Genomic DNA, 19,182 nt, shown 5'->3' with positions numbered 1-19,182 from the left:
GTTCAGGGGCAGATTAGCATATCGACCGTATTTAGCAGTCAGGGGCTTGAACCCAAAGAGCATGTGCTACTGCACTCCCGCTCCAGACTACTCGGCTACAGAAACCTTTCCGTAGAAATCAAAATATCTTATAATAAGGGCCTTTAACTTTCCAGATATTGACTAGAACTTCTGGGCTGGTCAATCACACTGTGCAGAACTTCTCTGGCTTTACTGGATGACTTCTGTTTACAACCACATGTAACAGAGGCAACAAGGGAAAGCAATACTCTTGATCTGATTCTTTAGCAGTGATTCTTCATGCTTTAAGAAACAACAGATAAGAGAACCACTAGGTGGTGATGATCACAGTATACTGACCTGGGATTTACTAAAAGGAATAAATACTGTAAAGGGAAAGGATTTTATTTAGACAGTTATTAAATTCTTTAGACATTCCCATCAAGCCATTGATTAACAACGATCAGAGGACCCAAGGCATGCCACAAAAACAGACTGCAAACCATAACATCGCTGCATCCAGATTGCTAACCACCAACAGTACATCCAGGTGCCATGGCCTCATGCTACTTTTTGCAAATGCGGATATGCAAATATGCCTATCAGCATGAGTTGGAAATTGGATTCATCAGACCAAGCTATACATTTCACATGCTGATGGTCCAGTGTTGGTGCTGAAATGCCCATGCAAGGCACAGTTTCTTGAGTTTCGCAGGGAGCATGAGTACCCGCAATGGCTTTAGACTGCCATAGCCTATTCAAGGTAATGTCCAATGCATTAACTTATATAGGCATTGGACAGTAGAAATAGCAAGACTCCTAGCAATATCTACATCTTGCTCCCACAATCATTCCATATCCAGAAAGATCTCAATGCCAACTCTTTCTTCTCACAGACACTCAAAAACTGGTCACCACACATGTGATCTACAATCTTACATTAACCATTCTTGACTTTGAACCTTCACCCAGTGTCACAGATCAGTACATTCCTAAGGGACGTTGCTAATGCAAAACAAAACCAATGTAAATGTTTACAGACATAAATACATTCATTCGTTAGTGCTTATTATTTACCCAAATTCCTCAACAAATAGGTACATTTCCCTAAAATCTGAACCTCTCAATCCCCAAGTGTGCCAGATTTAAAGTTTACTGTGAGGATCATACCCCCCCCCCAAGAAAATTAGTTGCTGTCTCCTGTACTGAAAATCAATCCAGCTGGGTTAAATGCTAAGGTATTGCATCAGGAAATTACCAAAATCAGTAAACACCAGTATACAGGAAATTTTAGGGGGTGCTTTTCACAGTGTTTCTGAAGGACACAAATTTAATCAGCAGACACTTGAGTTATCAATACTGAACATAACTACCAAAGAAGAGAGCTTAAAAAAGGCTTGGGTCATACAAATTAGTCCATAGATAAATATTAATTTAAATGGTAGCAGGGGGATGGCTGGTCCTTTTAAGAACTATCAGATACCTTCCCACAAACTTACCAAAATAGTAGTAGCAATGGCTATCAAAGCAGAACAGGTTCAGCTGTCTAGTATCATTGTTGTGGGCTCCAGGGTTCCCCCCTTGCCGCTGAGTCAGAACAAGAGAACTTGTTCTGCTGTTGGCTGGACCCAACAGGTGTATAGCAGCAAGTGTGTGTGCCAGCCACCAGATCTAGCACTCCCCCATCCCTAGCTGCTTGAAGGCACATGGGGTTCTACTATTGATAACTCTTTACCGGGGTTCCAGGATAGCTGGGACCCCAAGTTGTAAGCAAAAGGAGTTGGTGATAGTGGGAAAAGTCTGGGATGTTTGGGTGGGGAATAAGAGGATAATAAGTTGGGAATGGGAGAAGGCATTCTCTAGAAAGCTAAGTGATGAGAGTAGTAACAGACTGCAAATTGTAGTGATGGACAGGAGTCAATCCCACCCCGGTAAGGAGTCAGCAAGTCAACCTAGTGGTGGGTTCCAGGAGGGGTTGATATCCTACCCTCTAAGGGTTAGCGAGTGGTTCTCTGGTAGTGAGCCTACTAGACAGAGGCCTGTTTCTCACTCAGCAGGACTGAGTCAGATTATGTAATCTCACTCCCATTATGGGGTTAGTTGTCAAGGTCTGGAGTGTCTTCTGAGTTTGGTAGCCATTTTCAGTGGGTTCCTCTTGTCGGGAATTCTGATAGGTTATGGGTGGAACCCGCAGGCTGGTCATGTCCAGGGAGGATCCTGGTAAATTGGACAGGTGAAGGTAATGTGGTGGGCTGTCTCCAGCATTCCACAGGTGCAGGCAGGGGTTTGTGCACATGAAGTTTTGCATTGAGGCTTCCATGTTCAGTTAGTAGAAAAGTCATGTGTAAGCTTGGTATGAAACATTTGTTGAGCTGTTTGGGATGCTCCTGCACTGTTGGCATGTAATTATGGGCGGTTCTTCCAAGTGGGTTGGTAGCCCAGGAATTTGGCCATGTGGAGTCTTTTCTTTTCTTCTTGGATGATGTTGTTCAGGTCCAGTACTATGTTGTTGCTGCTAAATGGGAAGTTCTGTCTCTTATGGTATATTAGATAATGGTATGCCACCTCAAGATAAAGAGTTAACTTAAAGGATCCAAGTAGAACCCCTGCATGCAATGCATCACTCCCCCCCCACAAGCAGCAGGGTCACAATAGTTGTTTCAAACAATAGTGAATAATGATTGAACCTCAGCTGATAACTCCTAGTGTTACTACAATATGGTGAAAAAACTACCAATGTATATACAGATATGAATGCAACTGTGACTCACTACAAAACAGAAATGAGACTCAGTGAAGATTATTAACAATATCATTCATTATTTGTTTACAGTCAACACTGCAAACAATGATGACAATGGTATGATATATATGAAACACACAAATTAGTGGACAGGAAGACTGCCATATCCTGACCACATTTCTGATACATGCCATGCCAAGTCTGATATACTAATGCTTGATATTTGGCAATAGTCATGGATCCATCCATACTGTAACCAATCACTGAATCGCTAAATTGTCCAGTGCTAATGTTTATCAAGTGGTGGTTGGTACAGGTACTTTCCTACAGTCACTGCTGCCAACCGTTCTGTACACTGAAAGGACAGAATTCGTGGGATACCTGGTTCCTGGACAATGTAACACTGTCACCCCTCTCGCTAGTGGACAAACAATGCTTAGCAGGTATATCGAGTGGTGGTTGGTACGGGTACTTTCCTACAGTCACTGCTGTCAACCGTTCTGTACACCGAAAGGACAGAATTCGTGGGATACCTGGTTCATACCCTTCTGCATGAATGCATCACTGCATTCATGCAGAAGGGTAATTCGATGTCAATATAGATAAATGTTGCGAGTCAACCAACTTTGAAAGAGGGATGATAGTGGGTGCCCAATGCATGGGTCACACTATTGCGGAGGTAGTACAGAAATTGCACTATCCCCATTCAACAGTATCAAGAATGTATCGGAAATATGCCATTTCCAGAATAACATCTCATCATGGACAGTGTTGTGGGTGGAGAAAGGTAGTGGATGAACGTGGCCGTCAACGTCTCTCTTGCATTGTTTCAGCCAACCAGAGAGTGACAGTGGAACAAATCACTGCCAACTTCAACGAGGGAGGTTTCAGAAACGTCTCAACCAAGACCATTAGCATTAGTATTAGTAGAGGCATTTGATGCAAGAAAGCAAGCTTATGCAGCATCAGCCAAAAAAAAAAAACCCACTTCCACTTCACCCCTCTGTTTGTTCAAAATACCTGTCCAGCTGAGCCTTAAACTTATTTAGGCTATCAACCTCCACCACAAGGGATGGAAGTCTGTTCCACCAACCAACCACCCGCTGGCTAAAGGCAAATTTCCGCACGTCTATCCTACATCTGTCTTTCCTCAATTTGAATTTATGCCCTCTCAGGTGATTTTTCTGAGCTAGAGGAAGAATCCCATCAGCATTGAGCATGCTTAAACCATTCAAGGCTTTATACACCTCTATCAGATCACCTCGCTGGTGCCTAGTCTCCAGACACTGTAATTTGCAAAACTTAAGCCTTTCTTCGTAAGAGCACCCCTTTGTTCCATTCACTAATCTTGTTGCCCTTCTCTGTACTCGTTCCAGCAGCTCTACATCCTTCTTGAAATGAGGCCTCCAGACCTGTATACAGTACTCTAGGTGTGGCCTGACCATCGCCTTATACAATGGAATAATCACCTCCTTATCCCTGCTGGAAAAATTCCTGTATATCATTGACAATACACCATGAGCTACTCTTGCAGCCCGTCTGCACTGCTCAGAGAACTTCATATCTGCCTGCACAACCACCCCCAAGTCCCTTTCATTCTCTACCACTGTCAGTGTAGTACAACAGAGTTTATACGTTGCTCTGGGGTTGCTGTTTCCCATGTGTAGTACTTTACATTTGTCAATGTTAAACTTCATTTGCCACCTCTCAGCCCATCTGCTCAACCTATCCAGATCCTGTTGCAGCAGCATAGTGTCAGTAGTGTCCTTGACAACCCTGCAAACCTTTGTATCGTCTGCAAACTTGGACATTAAGCCCGATATACCATCATCAATATCATTTATAAATACAGAAAACAATAATGGACCCAACACTGAGCCCTGAGGGACTCCACTAATAACATCAGTCCACGATGAGCAGTGTCCATTGATTACCACTCTCTGTCTTCTCCCCCTCAACCACCCCTTTATCCATAGCAGCATTTTGCCTCCAATGTCACACTGCTCCAATTTGTGTAGCAGTCTTCCATGTGCAACAGTATCAAAAGCCTTTCTAAGATCCAAGTATATAATATCAAAGTTATTCCCTGCATCCACTTCTTTTGTGACTGCATCATAGTATCCAATCAAGTTGGTCAGGCAAGACTTCCCCTTAACAAAACCATGCTGTGTCTGAGCTATAACTGAAGTCTTGTCTAAATGATCCTGCAGTGCTTCTTTAACCAGTGCCTCCATTAATTTTCCTGGAACAGAAGTTAAGCTCACAGGTCTATAATTACTTGTGTCAGCCTTTGATCCTCCTTTGTGAATTGGGGTCACATTTGCACATTTCCAGTCTATGGGTACCTCCCCTGAGTCCAAGGAAGCTCTCATAATTATGGCTAAGGGTTTGCTTACTTCCTTTGCTGCCTCCTTTAATATAACTGGATAGATCCCATCCACCCCGGGTGCCTTTCTTGTGTTTATCTTCAACAGTTTCTCCTCCAATTTACTCCCAGTTATTTCAAGATTCTGTAGCTTACTGCTAGAGTTGAATACACCTCTGGCATTCCCCTCGCTGAATAACTCCTCATGTGTGAATGTCGATGCAAAATATTCATTTAGTTTGTTAGCTACCTGAGCAGGATCATAACACTTGACCCATCAATATCAAGTGGACCAATCTGATTCATCCCCTTCCTTCTAGAGTTTACATAAGTAAAGAACTCTTTGCTGTTTTTCTTTGCATCCCTTGCCAAGGATTTCTCGTAATCTGCCTTCGCCTGCCTAACCTCCTTTGTAACTTGGTTGCATATCAACTTGTATCTATCATAGGCTTCTGTGTCATGTGTTAAATTGTATGTATCCCATGCATTTTTCTTCTCTGCCATATGCCTCATTAGTTCATCTGACATCCATTTTGGCCTAAACCTTGAACAATATTTCTTAGTTGGTATGTAAAGCCTAGTAGCTTCCAAGATAAGTTCTTTGAATGCTTCCCATTTTGAATTTGCTGTTGGTATCATCATCAGTTGGTCCCACTGTATAGAATTTAAATACTGTCTCAGTCCATCTTAGTCGCCTTTACGGAAGCAATAACCTTTCCCTTTACCCCTAATGGTAGTTACCTCTTTGAGTAAATCCCACTTCAGCACACTGTGAACACTGCCACCTAGTGGTTCATTTATCTGCAGATTCTTAATGCATGAAGAATCACTGCTGATAATCAAATCAAGAGTATTACTCCCTCTAGTTGCCTCCCGAACATGCTGATGTAGAAAACAATCATCCAATAAATCCACAAAAGCCCTGCTAGTGTGTGAGTAACCAGCCCCCAAATTCCAGTCAATATCTGGGAAATTAAAATCTCCCATTTTAAGACTCTCTGATTTGCTGGCCCCACTCTATTTCCCTGTACAGTTCCTTATTATACTCATCAGAGTCATTAGGCCTATAGCACACTCCTACTCTCAATTTTGATCTCCCAATGCTTATGTCACACCAAACTGACTCAACACTGCACTGTCCGGCGATGTCAACTGGCTTCACTTCCTTGGTTTTTATGTGTTTCTTAACTAATAGCATAACCCCTCCCCCCTTCCTATCCTGTCTATCCTTTCTGTAGACGTTGTACTCCCCAAATTGCAGTTCTGCATCCCTTATATCTGTGCGACACCACGTCTCTGATATCCCAACAATATCTGCCTTCGATGTTTTGAGCAATACCTCAAATTCATCAAATTTATTTACTAAACTCCTAGCATTGGTGTACACGCAAGTATACCTGCACCTGTTTCTATTCTTAGCTACCCTAACACAACCCATGTGTTTACTTGTTCCGCAATGGCTCCCAGCAGTCTCAGAAATACCATGCATCTTGTTTTTCAGGCTTCTGCTCATTCTCATAGAAGCAGTGCAAGAATCTCTTTCACCTCTGCCAGTGGCTACTGTCAATCTATTGGTCTTTGTCTCCCCCCAAGCTAGCAGTTTTCCGACCCACCTAACACTGCCTCGATAGCATCAGCAAATATTCTTGCACCCTTTCTATTTAAGTGTATCCCATCCCTGTAGAAGCAATCTCTCCTGTTAACAAGTACAGTCCAGGCTGAAAAAAATTCTACCCCTTGAGCCTTGCACAATCTTTCCAGGGCCGAATTGATCGACAAGGCTCTCATCATATACTCCCTCCTATCGTGTCTGGGCAGAATTGCAGACACTTTCAACTTCAACCCTAATTCTCGGCTTTTGTTCAACAGTGACCTGTACTTGTTAAGTAATTCTGCCGGTCTCCTACTCTTAATATTATTAGTGCCAACGTGTACAACTATATCACCTTTTGTGCCCTTAAAAGATGATATTCGCTCTACAACGTCTTCAACCTTTGCCCCTGGCAGACATACCCTGGTCCTGTTCCACCTATCTTTTTTACAAAGCATGTTCCCCGTTTCCCTGACAATAGAGTCACCAACAACTACTAGTTCCTTCGGGACCAGCGCATTCTGCCTTGGGGGTTGTCTCTGTGTCACGGGATGCCCAAGTGCAAGCTCTGGCGTTGATGTGGGCAGCTGAGAGCTTGATGGGCCCCTCAATTTAGTTTCTTCGAGGGCATCCACCCTGTCCTTCAAGCTCTCGTATAGGCCCACAAGAACGCCGAGTTGTTGCCTGATATCGATACACTCCTTGCATCGCGCACACACAAAGACATCCCCCTTGGCAGTATCATGTCCCGTACCCAATTGCTCTGCAAACATCAAGCAAACAGTGCATTTTATAAGGCTGTGAGTCAGAGGACAACTGCCCCCCCTCAGTTCTGCTCTGAGCCACAGCACTTCCATTAGCTTGAGCCTTTTGCTTTGCTGCTCTGGTCTGAGTCATGATTCTATTAATTAATTAATTAATTATGTTATGTTATTAATTATGTTAAATATAATTAATTATATTACGTTTGTAATCTAAGTCGTTATATGTATTTATTTAAACGTACAATTCAACTGCTAACAAAGTTCAACTAACGCTATCTAGTACGGTATATAACTATCGTATCACAATGGCGGGAAAATTACGAACGGTAGCGGTAGTTACGAACACGTGGAAACCCTTACCGATACTTTTATGCAATTATAAGGCCGAGTAAAGAATAAATACACCAAAATAATCAGAAAATCACAAAATAATGTTATACTACTAAATTTAAATCAAAAGTTTTAGAAAAACAATAATTTCAAATCAATAAATAAGAAAAATCCACTTAGCGGCTTTGAACACGACCGTCACTAGTAGCCTCGTCGCAGGCAATCATTCAGGCAATCATCGCAGGCAATCATTCAACCATCAGGCAATCATTAGCCATAATAGGTTATGGGAGCTGCCAACCCACGAGTCTCATTGCTAACACCACGTCACAAGACTCTACGTCTCAGTTGGGCGAAAGAACATCAGCACTGGACTTTGGATGACTGGAGATGTGTCTCCTGGTCCGACAAGTCCCATTTCCAGTTATTTTGAGTGGACGGGAGGGTGCGTATCTGGTGGTCAGTAATGGTCTGGGAAGTGTTTAACTGGTACACATTGGGACTTCTGGTATGTCTAGACGCATCTCTGAATGGTCCAGGTTATGTCTATCCTTACAAACCATCTGCATCCCTTCATGGTCACCGTGCACCCACAGGTCAATGGACTCTTCCAGCAAGACAATGTGCCTCCCCACAGAGGCGTGGTGACTAGAACATGGTTCGAAAAGCATTCCACAGATTTTACCACCATGGAATGGCATTCCCATTCATCAGACATGAACGCTGTGGAACATCTTTGGAATGCTGTGGAAAGGTCTGTTTGAGCTTTGGATCCTCCACCCAAGAATGCAACGGAATTATGGACAGTGGTGCAGCAAGCATTGATGGAAATACCCGTGGAACACTTTTGTGAACTAGTAGACTCAATGCCTTGCTGTGTGACTGCCCGTATTAGGGAGAAAGGTGGGCCTACCCATTACTAGGTAGGTATCCCATGATTTCTGTCCACTCTGTGTAGTTCTCCCACTATGACAAATAAAACGAGAAGAGCATCTATGTTTAGATAAGTTAGTAATTAGTAAATGCAGACTATTTGATTGTCTGAGGTGTATATAATATTTTTAAACACGTGTGAAAAGCACTGCTCTCTCAAATGGGTTGTGTTAGGGTAGCTAAGAAAAGAACAGGTGCATGTATACTTGCGTGTACACCAATGCTAGGAGTTTGGTAAATAAATTTGATGAATTTGAGGTATTGCTCAAAGTTGTTGTTGTTATTTGGTTTTTAGGAGCATTAGCAACTAAGGCCATATTGCTCCGGGATATGCGGTGGTCATTCCATGACCTTTCCGCATCCTCCGTATTTGGTGGTGACGGGATCGAACCCCGGTCTAATCAAGAAGCGTGTGCCACGCACTGCTGTTCCTTCCCACCTGGCTACGGAGGCGCCTGTATTGCTCAAAGCATCAAAGGCAGATATTGTTGGGATATCAGAGACATGGTGTCACACAGATATAAGGAATGCAGAACTGGAATTTTTGGTGCCTCCATAGCCAGGTGGGAAGGAGCAGTAGTGCGTAGCACACGCTTCTTGATTAGACCGGGGTTCGAGCCCGTCACCATCAAATATGGAGGATGCGGAAAGGTCAGGGAATGACCACCGCATATCCCAGAGCAATATGGCCTTAGTTGCTAATGCTCCTAAAAAAAAAAAAAAAAAAGAACTGGAATTTGGGGAGTACAAAGTCTACAGAATGGCAGTAAGCTAGATAATCTTGTACTAACTGAGAGTAAAGTGGAGGAGAAATTGTTGAAGATAAACACAAGAAAGGCACCTGGGGTGGATGGGATCTATCCAGTTATATTAAAGGAGGCAGCAAAGGAAGTAAGCAAACCCTTAGCCATAATTATGAGAGCTTCCTTGGACTCAGGGGAGGTACCCATAGACTGGAGATGTGCAAATGTGACCCCAATTCACAAAGGAGGATCAAAGGCTGACACAAGTAATTATAGACCTGTGAGTTTAACTTCCATTCCAGAAAAATTAATGGAAGCACTGGTTAAAGAAGCACTGCAGGATCATCTAGACAAGACTTCAGTTATAGCTCGGACACAGCATGGTTTTGTTAAGGGGAAGTCTTGCCTGACCAATTTTATTGGATACTATGATGCAGTCACAAAAGAATTGGATGCAGGGAATAACTTTGATATTATATACTTGGATCTTAGAAAGGCTTTTGATACTGTTGCACATGGAAGACTGCTGCACAAATTGGAGCAGTGTGGCACTGGAGGCAAATTGCTGCTATGGATAAAGGGGTGGTTGAGGAGGAGAAGACAGAGAGTGGTAATCAATGGACACTGCTCATCGTGGACTAATGTTATTAGTGGAGTTCCTCAGGGTTCAGTGTTGGGTCCATTATTGTTTTCTGTATTTATAAATAATATTGATGATGGTATATCAAGCTTAATGTCCAAGTTTGCAGACGATACAAAAGTTGGCAGGGTTGTTAAGGACACTACTGATGCTATGCTGCTGCAACAGTATCTGGAATGTTTGAGCAGATTGGCAGAGAGGTGACAAATGAAGTTTAACATTGACAAATGTCTAATACTACATATGGGAAACAGCAACCCCAGAGCAACGTATCAACTCTGTGGCACTACACTGACAGTGGTAGAGAATGAAAAGGACCTGGGGGTAATTGTGCAGGCAGATATGAAATTCTCTGAGCAGTGCAGATGGGCTGAAAGAGTAGCTCATGGTGTCTTATCAATGATATACAGGAATTTTTCTAGAAGGGGGCTAGAAAAATTCCTGTATATCATTGATTCGGGGGCTATAAAAATTCCTGTATATCAAAAATTCCTGTATATCTTTGCTGCCTTGTATAAGGCTTGGTGCCTTATACAAGGCAGATGGCCTGTATCAGGCCATTGCCTTATACAGGCCATCTGCCTTTTATAAGGCAATGGCCTGACCATTGCCTTATACAAGGGAATGGTCAGGCCACACCTTGAGTACTGTATACAGTCTGGAGGCCTCATTTCAAGAAGGATGCAGAGCTGCTGGAACGAGTACAGAGAAGGGCAAGTTAGTGAATGGAACAAAGGGTTGCTCTTATGAAGAAAGGCTTAAGTTTTGCAAATTACAGTGTCTGGAGACTAGGCACCGGCAAGGTGATCTGACAGAGGTGTATAAAGCCTTGAATGGCTTCAGCATGCTCAATGCTGATGGGATTCTGCCTCTTGCTCAGAATAATCACCTGAGAGGGCATAAATTCAAATTGAGGAAAGGCAGATGTAGGATAGATGTGCAAAAATTTGCCTTTAGCCAGCAGGTAGTTGGTTGGTGGAACAGACGTCCATCCCTTGTTGTGGAAGTTGATAGCCTAAATAAATTTAAGGCTCAGCTGGACAGGTATTTCGAAAGAACAGAGGCCGGCTTTGCATAGAGAGGCATGCATAGAGGTAATGACATCTATGAAAAAGTAGCAATATAGTGATCTGATATGCCAATCATATGCAATTTAGCCTGGAGTACACAGGTTGAAGGAGAAGGGGAAGTGAGCCGATATCATAAGTAAACTCACTTCCTTGTATACATTTTTTTGGACAACTATAAGTATTTCAAAATATTATCATTAAAATAAATGACCATAGATTTGTGGTTGAAAAAAAGGAACTTTAATATGATAAGCAAGTACTTCTAATATTGCAACTGTGCTCGATGAAAACGAACACAATATTGTTAGACTTCAAAGTGAGAATCAACAATTGCAGACTTTTGTTCCCCAAAAATCCGAAGAGAAAAAACAAGAACCAACTAATAAAAGTCCAAAACGAAAGTATGATGACAGTTATTTGAATTTTGGCTTTACATGCATTGGAAATAAAGATGCTATTGATTCACAGTGTGTCATATGTAATAAAATATTAGCAAACAGTTCTTTGGTTCCCACTAAACTTGTGTTTCATACGTGTTCCGTAAATATATAAGTGCTCCGTAAATACATTGTGAGATGAAGTGTTCTGTGACTAAAAAAGTTTGGGAAACACTAACTTAAGGTGTGGCCTGACCACTGCCTTATACAAGGGGATAATCATCTTCTCCCTGCTAGAAAAATTCCCATATATCCTGAATGTAAATAAATAAATAAATAAATAAATTTTCTGTTTATACTCCGGCACGACAACCAAGTCAGTAGAGTTTACAATAAATCGTCAATACAAATATTTATCATATTTAGTAGTCACGGGCTTGAACCCCGGTCCACTCAAGGAACGCGTGCTATGCACTCTCGCTCCTGACCACTGGGCTACGTCAGGCCTAGTACCACCTAGTTGGCACGTTACTCTAGGGTTACTGCATATGGGTAGCATTACCACCCAGTTGGTACGTTATTCTAGGGTTACTGCATATGGGTAGCATTAACCCCAGAGTAACATACCAAATGGGTGGTACTACGCTCCAACACTCCTACACTTCAAATGTGTTACATATTTGAAGTTATAATACTTCACTGGATTGTATAAACATACCAATCACCTTGACAGTGTGCGTGAACTTACATTAATGCTTTCTTTTTTTTCACTGTCTGTACTTGTCTCTCACTAATCTTTTATAATTAGAAGTGACAAGGTAGGCAGCCTTTACTAATTTATTGACTGGGAGGATGGTATTTTGACTTGTATTTCTAGACTTATGACAACACGAAGTAGGAGATGAAAACTCAATTTATTTTCTTTGAAAATAAATCTTTAACTGTACAGGTTGTGCGGTTAAAGATTGAACCTCCAACCTGAAATTCCAAAAACCGAACGTTTTTGAAAAATACTCAAAAGTTCTGGAAACTGGGACCCCTGGCAGGAAAGAGCTGCGATGTGGTGTGGTGTGTGTTGACATCAGTAAAGTGCCAATTATTATCAACACAAGGTGTCTATGTCCATTACTTACCGTTTGTTTAGTTTATTCTCTGTTCTGTGGTGCAAAGATATTGTTGAAAATGTCAAAAAAAACCTGATACCCTGAGATATCAGGTTTGCTTTAATTCATAAACTTAAATGAAGAAGAAGGATCATTTAAGTTTATCTATAGAAAAGAAAGGGAATTTGTTGAAGAAATTGGGCAGCAGTGTAAGTGTGAGACATCGTACAGAAGAGTTTGGTGTTGGAATGACCACCATTTGCGACCTGAAGAAACAGAAGGATGAACTGTTCAAGTTCTATGCTGAACGTGATGGACAGAAGTTAATAAAAAACAGAAACACACTGCAAAGCTAAAAATGAAGATCTCAATTGTGTTTTGAAAGAGTGGATCTGTCAGCGTCGCAGTGAACACATACCACTTACTGGTCAGCTGATCGTGGAACAAGCAAAGATTTATCATAAAGGACTGAAAATTGAAGTGAACGGTGAATATTCAACATGCTGGTTACAGAAATTCAAGAAAAGACACAGCATTAAATTTTTAAAGATTTGTGGTGATAAAACATCTGCTGATCATGAGACAAACTTGCTGTGCTAAGCCAAAGCTTGCGTCCCCACTGTTTTAGAGGAGTGAATTTCTTACCAGTCCATTATTACACTAACAAAACAGCACGGATCACCAGGAACATCTTTTCTGATTGGTTTCACAAACATTTTGTACCAGCAGCTCGTGCTCACGGCAGGGAAGGTAGACTGGATGATGAATGCAAGACTTTGTTATTTCTTGACAATTGTTCTGCTCATCCTCCAGCTGAAATGCTCATCAAAAATAATGTTTATGCCATGTACTTTCTCCCAAACGTGACTTCATCAATTCAGCCATGAGGCCAGGGTAATCTTAGATCAATGAAGTGTAAATATAAAAACTTTCTTGAACAGCATGCTGACAGCAGTGAACAGAGCCGTGGGCATGAAAGGTTTCCAGAAGGAGTTTAACCCAAAGGATGCTGTATATGCATGCCTAGAACAACCTCTGGCCTGCAACTATACTCAGTGATGATGAAGAAGCAGCTAATGATTTTGAGAAAAAGGTGATATCTGAACTCCTTAGATATGCAAAAACAGTGCCTTCGGAGTCTTTTTTTTTTTTTTTTTTATGTGAACCCCAAACACGAGAGGTATTAGAACCTATAGTACTTAGTACCATGCTTGGGTTGTAGAAGTCTCTTTTATTTTATAAACATATTATTTCTTTTTTCATTATAAAAGCTAGTCTGTCAGTAAGCTGACAGACTAGCTTTTAACACTGCGGTAAAAATGCCTATAGATAAAATGGTGAAAAAGTGTAATGAACTCATTGAAGGACTAGAGCAGTGTGCTTTTATAATGAAAAAAGAAATATGTTTATAAAATAAAAGAGACTTCTACAACAAAAACCTTTGTTAATGAGACAAATGACTCTTGAACAAACATTCAAAAAGGCCATTCAGCACAATGTCTCCATATCCCTGAAGGACCCAATTCCTGGTCCCTCAACTGCTTGTGATGTTCCTTCTCAAGAAGGTAAATAAAAAGGAATTTTTTTTGCATGAAATGTGAATTTTGAATTAGTATTGGTTGCATTTATATTTTTTGTTTGTTGCACTTATACTCCGATGAGCCAAACCATTATGACCACCTACTTAATATGATGTTAGTCTCCACAAGCAGCCAAAACAGCTCGTACCCGGCGAGGCATGGTCGCTACAAGATTTCTAAATGTGTCTTGTGGTATCTGGTACCAACACGTAACCAGCAAATCCTTTAATTCCTGTAAGGTCCATGGTTGAGACGCCGCAGATCGGAGTTGCTGTTCCAACACAAATCACAGACTCGATGGGATTGGTGTCTGGAGAATTTGGAGGCCAGGGCAATACTTGGAAGTCTTCCTCATGTTCCGCGAACCAGTCTCAAAAATCCGGGCGGTGTGGCATGGCGCATTATTCTGCTGAAAGATGGCACCGCTAGAGGGGAAGACCATTGCCATGACAGGGTGTACCTGGTCAGCAATGATGTTTAGGCAGGTGGTAGACATCAGAGTGCCCGGCACATGGATGGCTGGACCCAGGGTATCCCGCAGAACATCGCCCAAAGCATGACTGCCACCACTGGCTTGTTTTCGTCCCATGGTGCACCCAGGTGCCATCACTTCCCCAGGTACACGACACATGTACCCAGCCATCCACATGGTGCAACAGGAAATGTGATTAGTCGGACCAGACGACCTTCTTCCAATCACTCAAGATCCAGTTTCGATGCTCGCATGCCCATTGTAAGCACTGTCGCCGGTGAACCATGGTTAGCAAGGGCACTTGGAGCAGCCTGCAGCTATGCAGCCCCATTTTCAGCAGGGTTCGATGTACTGTGTGTTTTACCACATTACTCCCATCAGCAGCATTCCAATTACCGGTGAGTTGCACCACAGTCGCCCTTCTGTTGCCATCCGGAAGAGCCTTTGCTCACCTTGGGCAGCCGCGGTCATCCAACACCTTGCCAGCAGTTCCTGGGTACCCCTCCTCGGACCACTTTCAGTAGGTAATAACCACAGCTGACCGTGAGCACCCCACCAGCCATGTCGTTTTGGATATGCTCTGACCCAGTAGTCTGGCCATTACAATTTGGCCTTTGTCAAACTCGCTTAAGTCCACTGTCTTTCCCATCTGAAGAACAAGAGTAACACTGATTAACGGAGCTCAGTATCAGGTGGTTTTTATACCATGTCCCGACCCACGCATTGCTGTAGTTCACCTGCAGTTGCTTCGATTTGCATAACAACTTGTTGGTCATAATGTTTTGGCTCATCGGTGTATTCTTTTGGAAGCAGAGACCATGTATATTTTTTGGTATATAAAATTGAATTTTTGCATAAAATCTAAATTTTATTTCCACCTTACTTCAACTCCACCATTCCATGTATTCCAAAATCTGAAAAAATCCAAAACATTTCCGGCCCCAAGCATTTCAGATTAGGGATACTCAAGCTCTATTAGCTTTTAATAGTAACAGAGATATAATGCTCAATAAGTTCTACATTGATATCAATATTTGTAAAAGAATAAGAGAAGTTTACCTCAATATGATACGTAGAACACTTCTGTAGGATACTCTCCAGAAATTAAAATGAAACAATTACAAAATCAAAAATCTTACATTACAGTAAGAGATGTAAGATTTTTGATTTTTTAATTGTTTCATTTTAATTTCTGGAGAGTATGGTACAGAAGTGTTCTATGTATCATATTGAGGTAAACTTCTCTTATTCTTTTACAAATATTAGCTTTTAATAAAAATTTAAGTTCTTTTATTGCCTTCTAAATTGATAGAGGGTATCATCCCCGGGTCATCACACATGCATTGCATTGGAAGTAAAAAACTACAGAATAATTTTTTTTTTTTTTTTTTTTTTTTTTTATGGCTAATTGAACAATTACAGCAAGCTATTCACAGGTGTTCATCCCTGCCACATTCTTTAATAAAATTAATAAAAAATGCACAGAATACTTTAAAAATTCAAATTATGTTTTGCTATTCTTTTCAAAAAGAAAACATGGAGAAATTCTATGGTGAGCTGGAGGAGTCAAAAAAAGTCAAAACTAAATCCAGGGAGATAGCAGGTATGATTATATCTTAAAGAACCACTGCTCAACCATTTGTAAGAACCACTAGCACTTACCATACATGATAATCAGTCAATATGGTTCCAAAGATGCTGTGCTGAAATTTTAATCACTATCTACGTAGCAGTATATTTTCCATTATATTCATTCTGCCTGCAGGTGAGAATGTGAATAAATAAACCAGAATGTAATTGAAGAATAAAAATAACCAATTTTTAGCAGATTTTTAGCAGAAACACAAAAAAAGACACTACAAATACTAAAAAAAAAAAAAAAAAAAAAAGAGTTAAACATTCTCAAACGAATGTATTCCATATAAATTCAGGGATTACTATTAATAAACTGCAAGGCATCATAAAAGAAGGCAATAAGCAAAGTACAGACTCTAATCACCTCTTAGTTAATATGAAGTTGCCTTAATAAGAGAAACAAATATATATTTAAATAATTATTTATGTAATGTTTTATTTGCAAACCCATTTAACACTTTGTTGTTTCATACTATTTAATCCAACAGTTGTGGTTATCTTCAGTGGGCTAATCCCTTTATATCCTTTTGTAAATTTGGTTTTTGTCTGTTCCAAGTAGGTCTGTAATTGCAAAACAAAGAGAATTAATATAAAAGTAGAAATATAATTAATAAAAAAAATTAATATACTAAGAAAATTTACGTTTTTTTTTTTTTTTTTATGACAAACCCCAAACATGAAAAGTATCAAAACCTGCAGTACTTAGTACCATGCATGGATGGAACGAAACGGGGGGGGGGGGGGAGCTGAAAACTTTGCTCTGGTGACTAAACATGGGTTTCGCACCACTTCAAGCCTCCAATAAGCAAAGCGGTGGTTAGTATTATATTATAGTATTGCATTATTAGTACTATTTTATATTAGTATCAGTAGTGATACTAGTTAGTATTAGTACTAGTAGTACTGTGCATGAGTTGAAGGAGAAGGCGGGAGGGGATGCCAGAAACTTTACAGGGGTTTCCCCACTTCAAGCCTCCAATAAGCAAAGTTGTGTATTGCACCGGTTGATGAGTCATCTACCACCCAGTGTTATATTAGTACTAGTAAGTATTATTATTATATTAGTAGTGGTACTAGTTAGTATTAGCAATAGTACTAGTAGTAACATGAATAAGTTGGAGGAAAGGAGGAAGATTTTGAAAGAGAGAGAGAGAGAGAGAGAGATGAAGTGTGATTAATGCTGAAAAGAGCTCAGTGTTTTCTATAAACACAACTAAGGTATGAGATTGCCAAAAAATGTCTTTTTCTGTCTTCCAAAGACAAATACTGGAAGACATTAGCCCTTTCAGAAGTTCACATACAGATCTACACGTGATGTGGGTTCTGGAGAAGTATGTGCACAATTCTATGTTTTGAAGGTCATTTTCAAATGATGTTTCTGTTAAATGTACGAATTGTCTATCATCCCTTATCTATGTTTCCAACAAATTGTAGATAGAGTTTATAATAGAGGGCAGCACAAAATAGCTTTGAAGGTTACACCTATTGACCTCATTTGTCCGATTTTGGCTTCTGTATTAATTATTAATTTAATTTCTGTGGACCTCAGGATCCAGAATTTGATAAAACTGAATCAAATAATAGATAAAGATGTAGAAAATATTTTTTTCATCAAAAAAGTAACGATCTAAGAAAGTAAGGGTTTGTTTAAATTTTTTTATGAATTCTTTTTAAAATATGATGTTTAACAATAATTTTACTCTAATAATATTGAGCAATAAAGTCAAAATAAGAATATATTAATATTTTAAAGCATTTAATGTACAAAATTTTCATTTTTACAAATTTTTTTAAAATTTCATCAAAAACTCGCTCCACAGAAACCACTGCTTTCAAAAGTTCACTGCAGTTGACCCACCTGTGTGCAGAAAAACTCCCCACAGAAAGGCTTGGCTGTTGCCTGGCTGTGCTGTATCAAAATGCACATGTCAAATAAACAAACAGAAATTCTCTAAATACCAGATGTAAAAGGGATCCTGTTTGGGTGACTTTTCCAATTACCAATCATCTTTAAATAAAGCTCCTCAGTTGAAAAATAAGTAGATTGTTCTTCTCTTCTTCTGAAACAAAGTTATAAAAATGGGAACTAATCCCATAACTAAGCCTCTGGTTCTTGAGGTTTATCACAGACATTCTTCCACGTGTTACAGTCTAGGGTTTGCTACATGGGGTATAAACTGTTGATGGAACTGTTATTCAGGTTCCGCTTACAAGTCATGCAAACTAATCAGTCAAGTCTAAGTCATTTTGCCGCAACCAAATCCTCTGCCTACAACTTTAGGATGGTGGGACTGTTAGTAATGCTGAGTATACCCCCATGTGCAAGGCGCTAAACACTTTACCTAGTATACTGGAGGTAACCAGTTGTACATTGTGGACAGATTCAGTAATTCATACATGTCCCATGTGTGACCCAACATAAGTAGGGATCGAGGTGTGGTGTCTATACCACACAGAGGAATGTGCCCCTCTGTGTCACCAGGCAATACTAGATGGCAGATGATGTTCATTATAAAGTGAAATACCACTACTTTGCCTACTGGAGGCTTGAAGTGATATAACCCATGTTAGTCTCCAGAATAAAGCTCCATCTTTTCAGGCTATGTTGGGTATTCCTAACATTTCAAGGGAATTATCAAGTGATCTAGATAGACTTCAGGGATGGTCAGAAAAGTGGCAGTTTTGCTTTAATCCAGCAAAGTGCAAGGTCTTACACGTGGGGAACAGTAACCCCAATATAACTTATACACTTGGTGGAGTTGAACTAAAATCAGCAGTGAAAGAAAGGGACTTTGGAGTTACGATACAGTCAGCCATAAAGTTCTCCGAGTATTGT

General features: G+C 40.5%; 1 protein-coding gene across 7 annotated transcripts in view; it reads right to left on the bottom strand.

The window, feature by feature from the left end:
- The window catches only part of Arfrp1 (ADP-ribosylation factor related protein 1), a 262,721-nt gene that overhangs the window by 210,536 nt on the left and 33,003 nt on the right, over positions 1–19,182 (bottom strand). For all 7 annotated transcript variants that reach the window (XM_090381339.1, XM_090381340.1, XM_090381337.1 and 4 more), the window contains exon 3: positions 16,820–16,907. In XM_090381339.1, the coding sequence (XP_090237465.1) occupies positions 16,820–16,907 (88 nt within the window). The remainder of the gene's footprint in view (positions 1–16,819; positions 16,908–19,182) is intronic.

Source organism: Mastigoproctus giganteus, chromosome 9 (genome assembly GCF_048544385.1).
Source record: "Mastigoproctus giganteus isolate SK-2022 chromosome 9, ASM4854438v1, whole genome shotgun sequence".
Taxonomy (NCBI): Eukaryota; Metazoa; Arthropoda; class Arachnida; order Uropygi; family Thelyphonidae; genus Mastigoproctus; species Mastigoproctus giganteus.
This window is presented reverse-complemented; position numbering and strand designations above follow the sequence as displayed.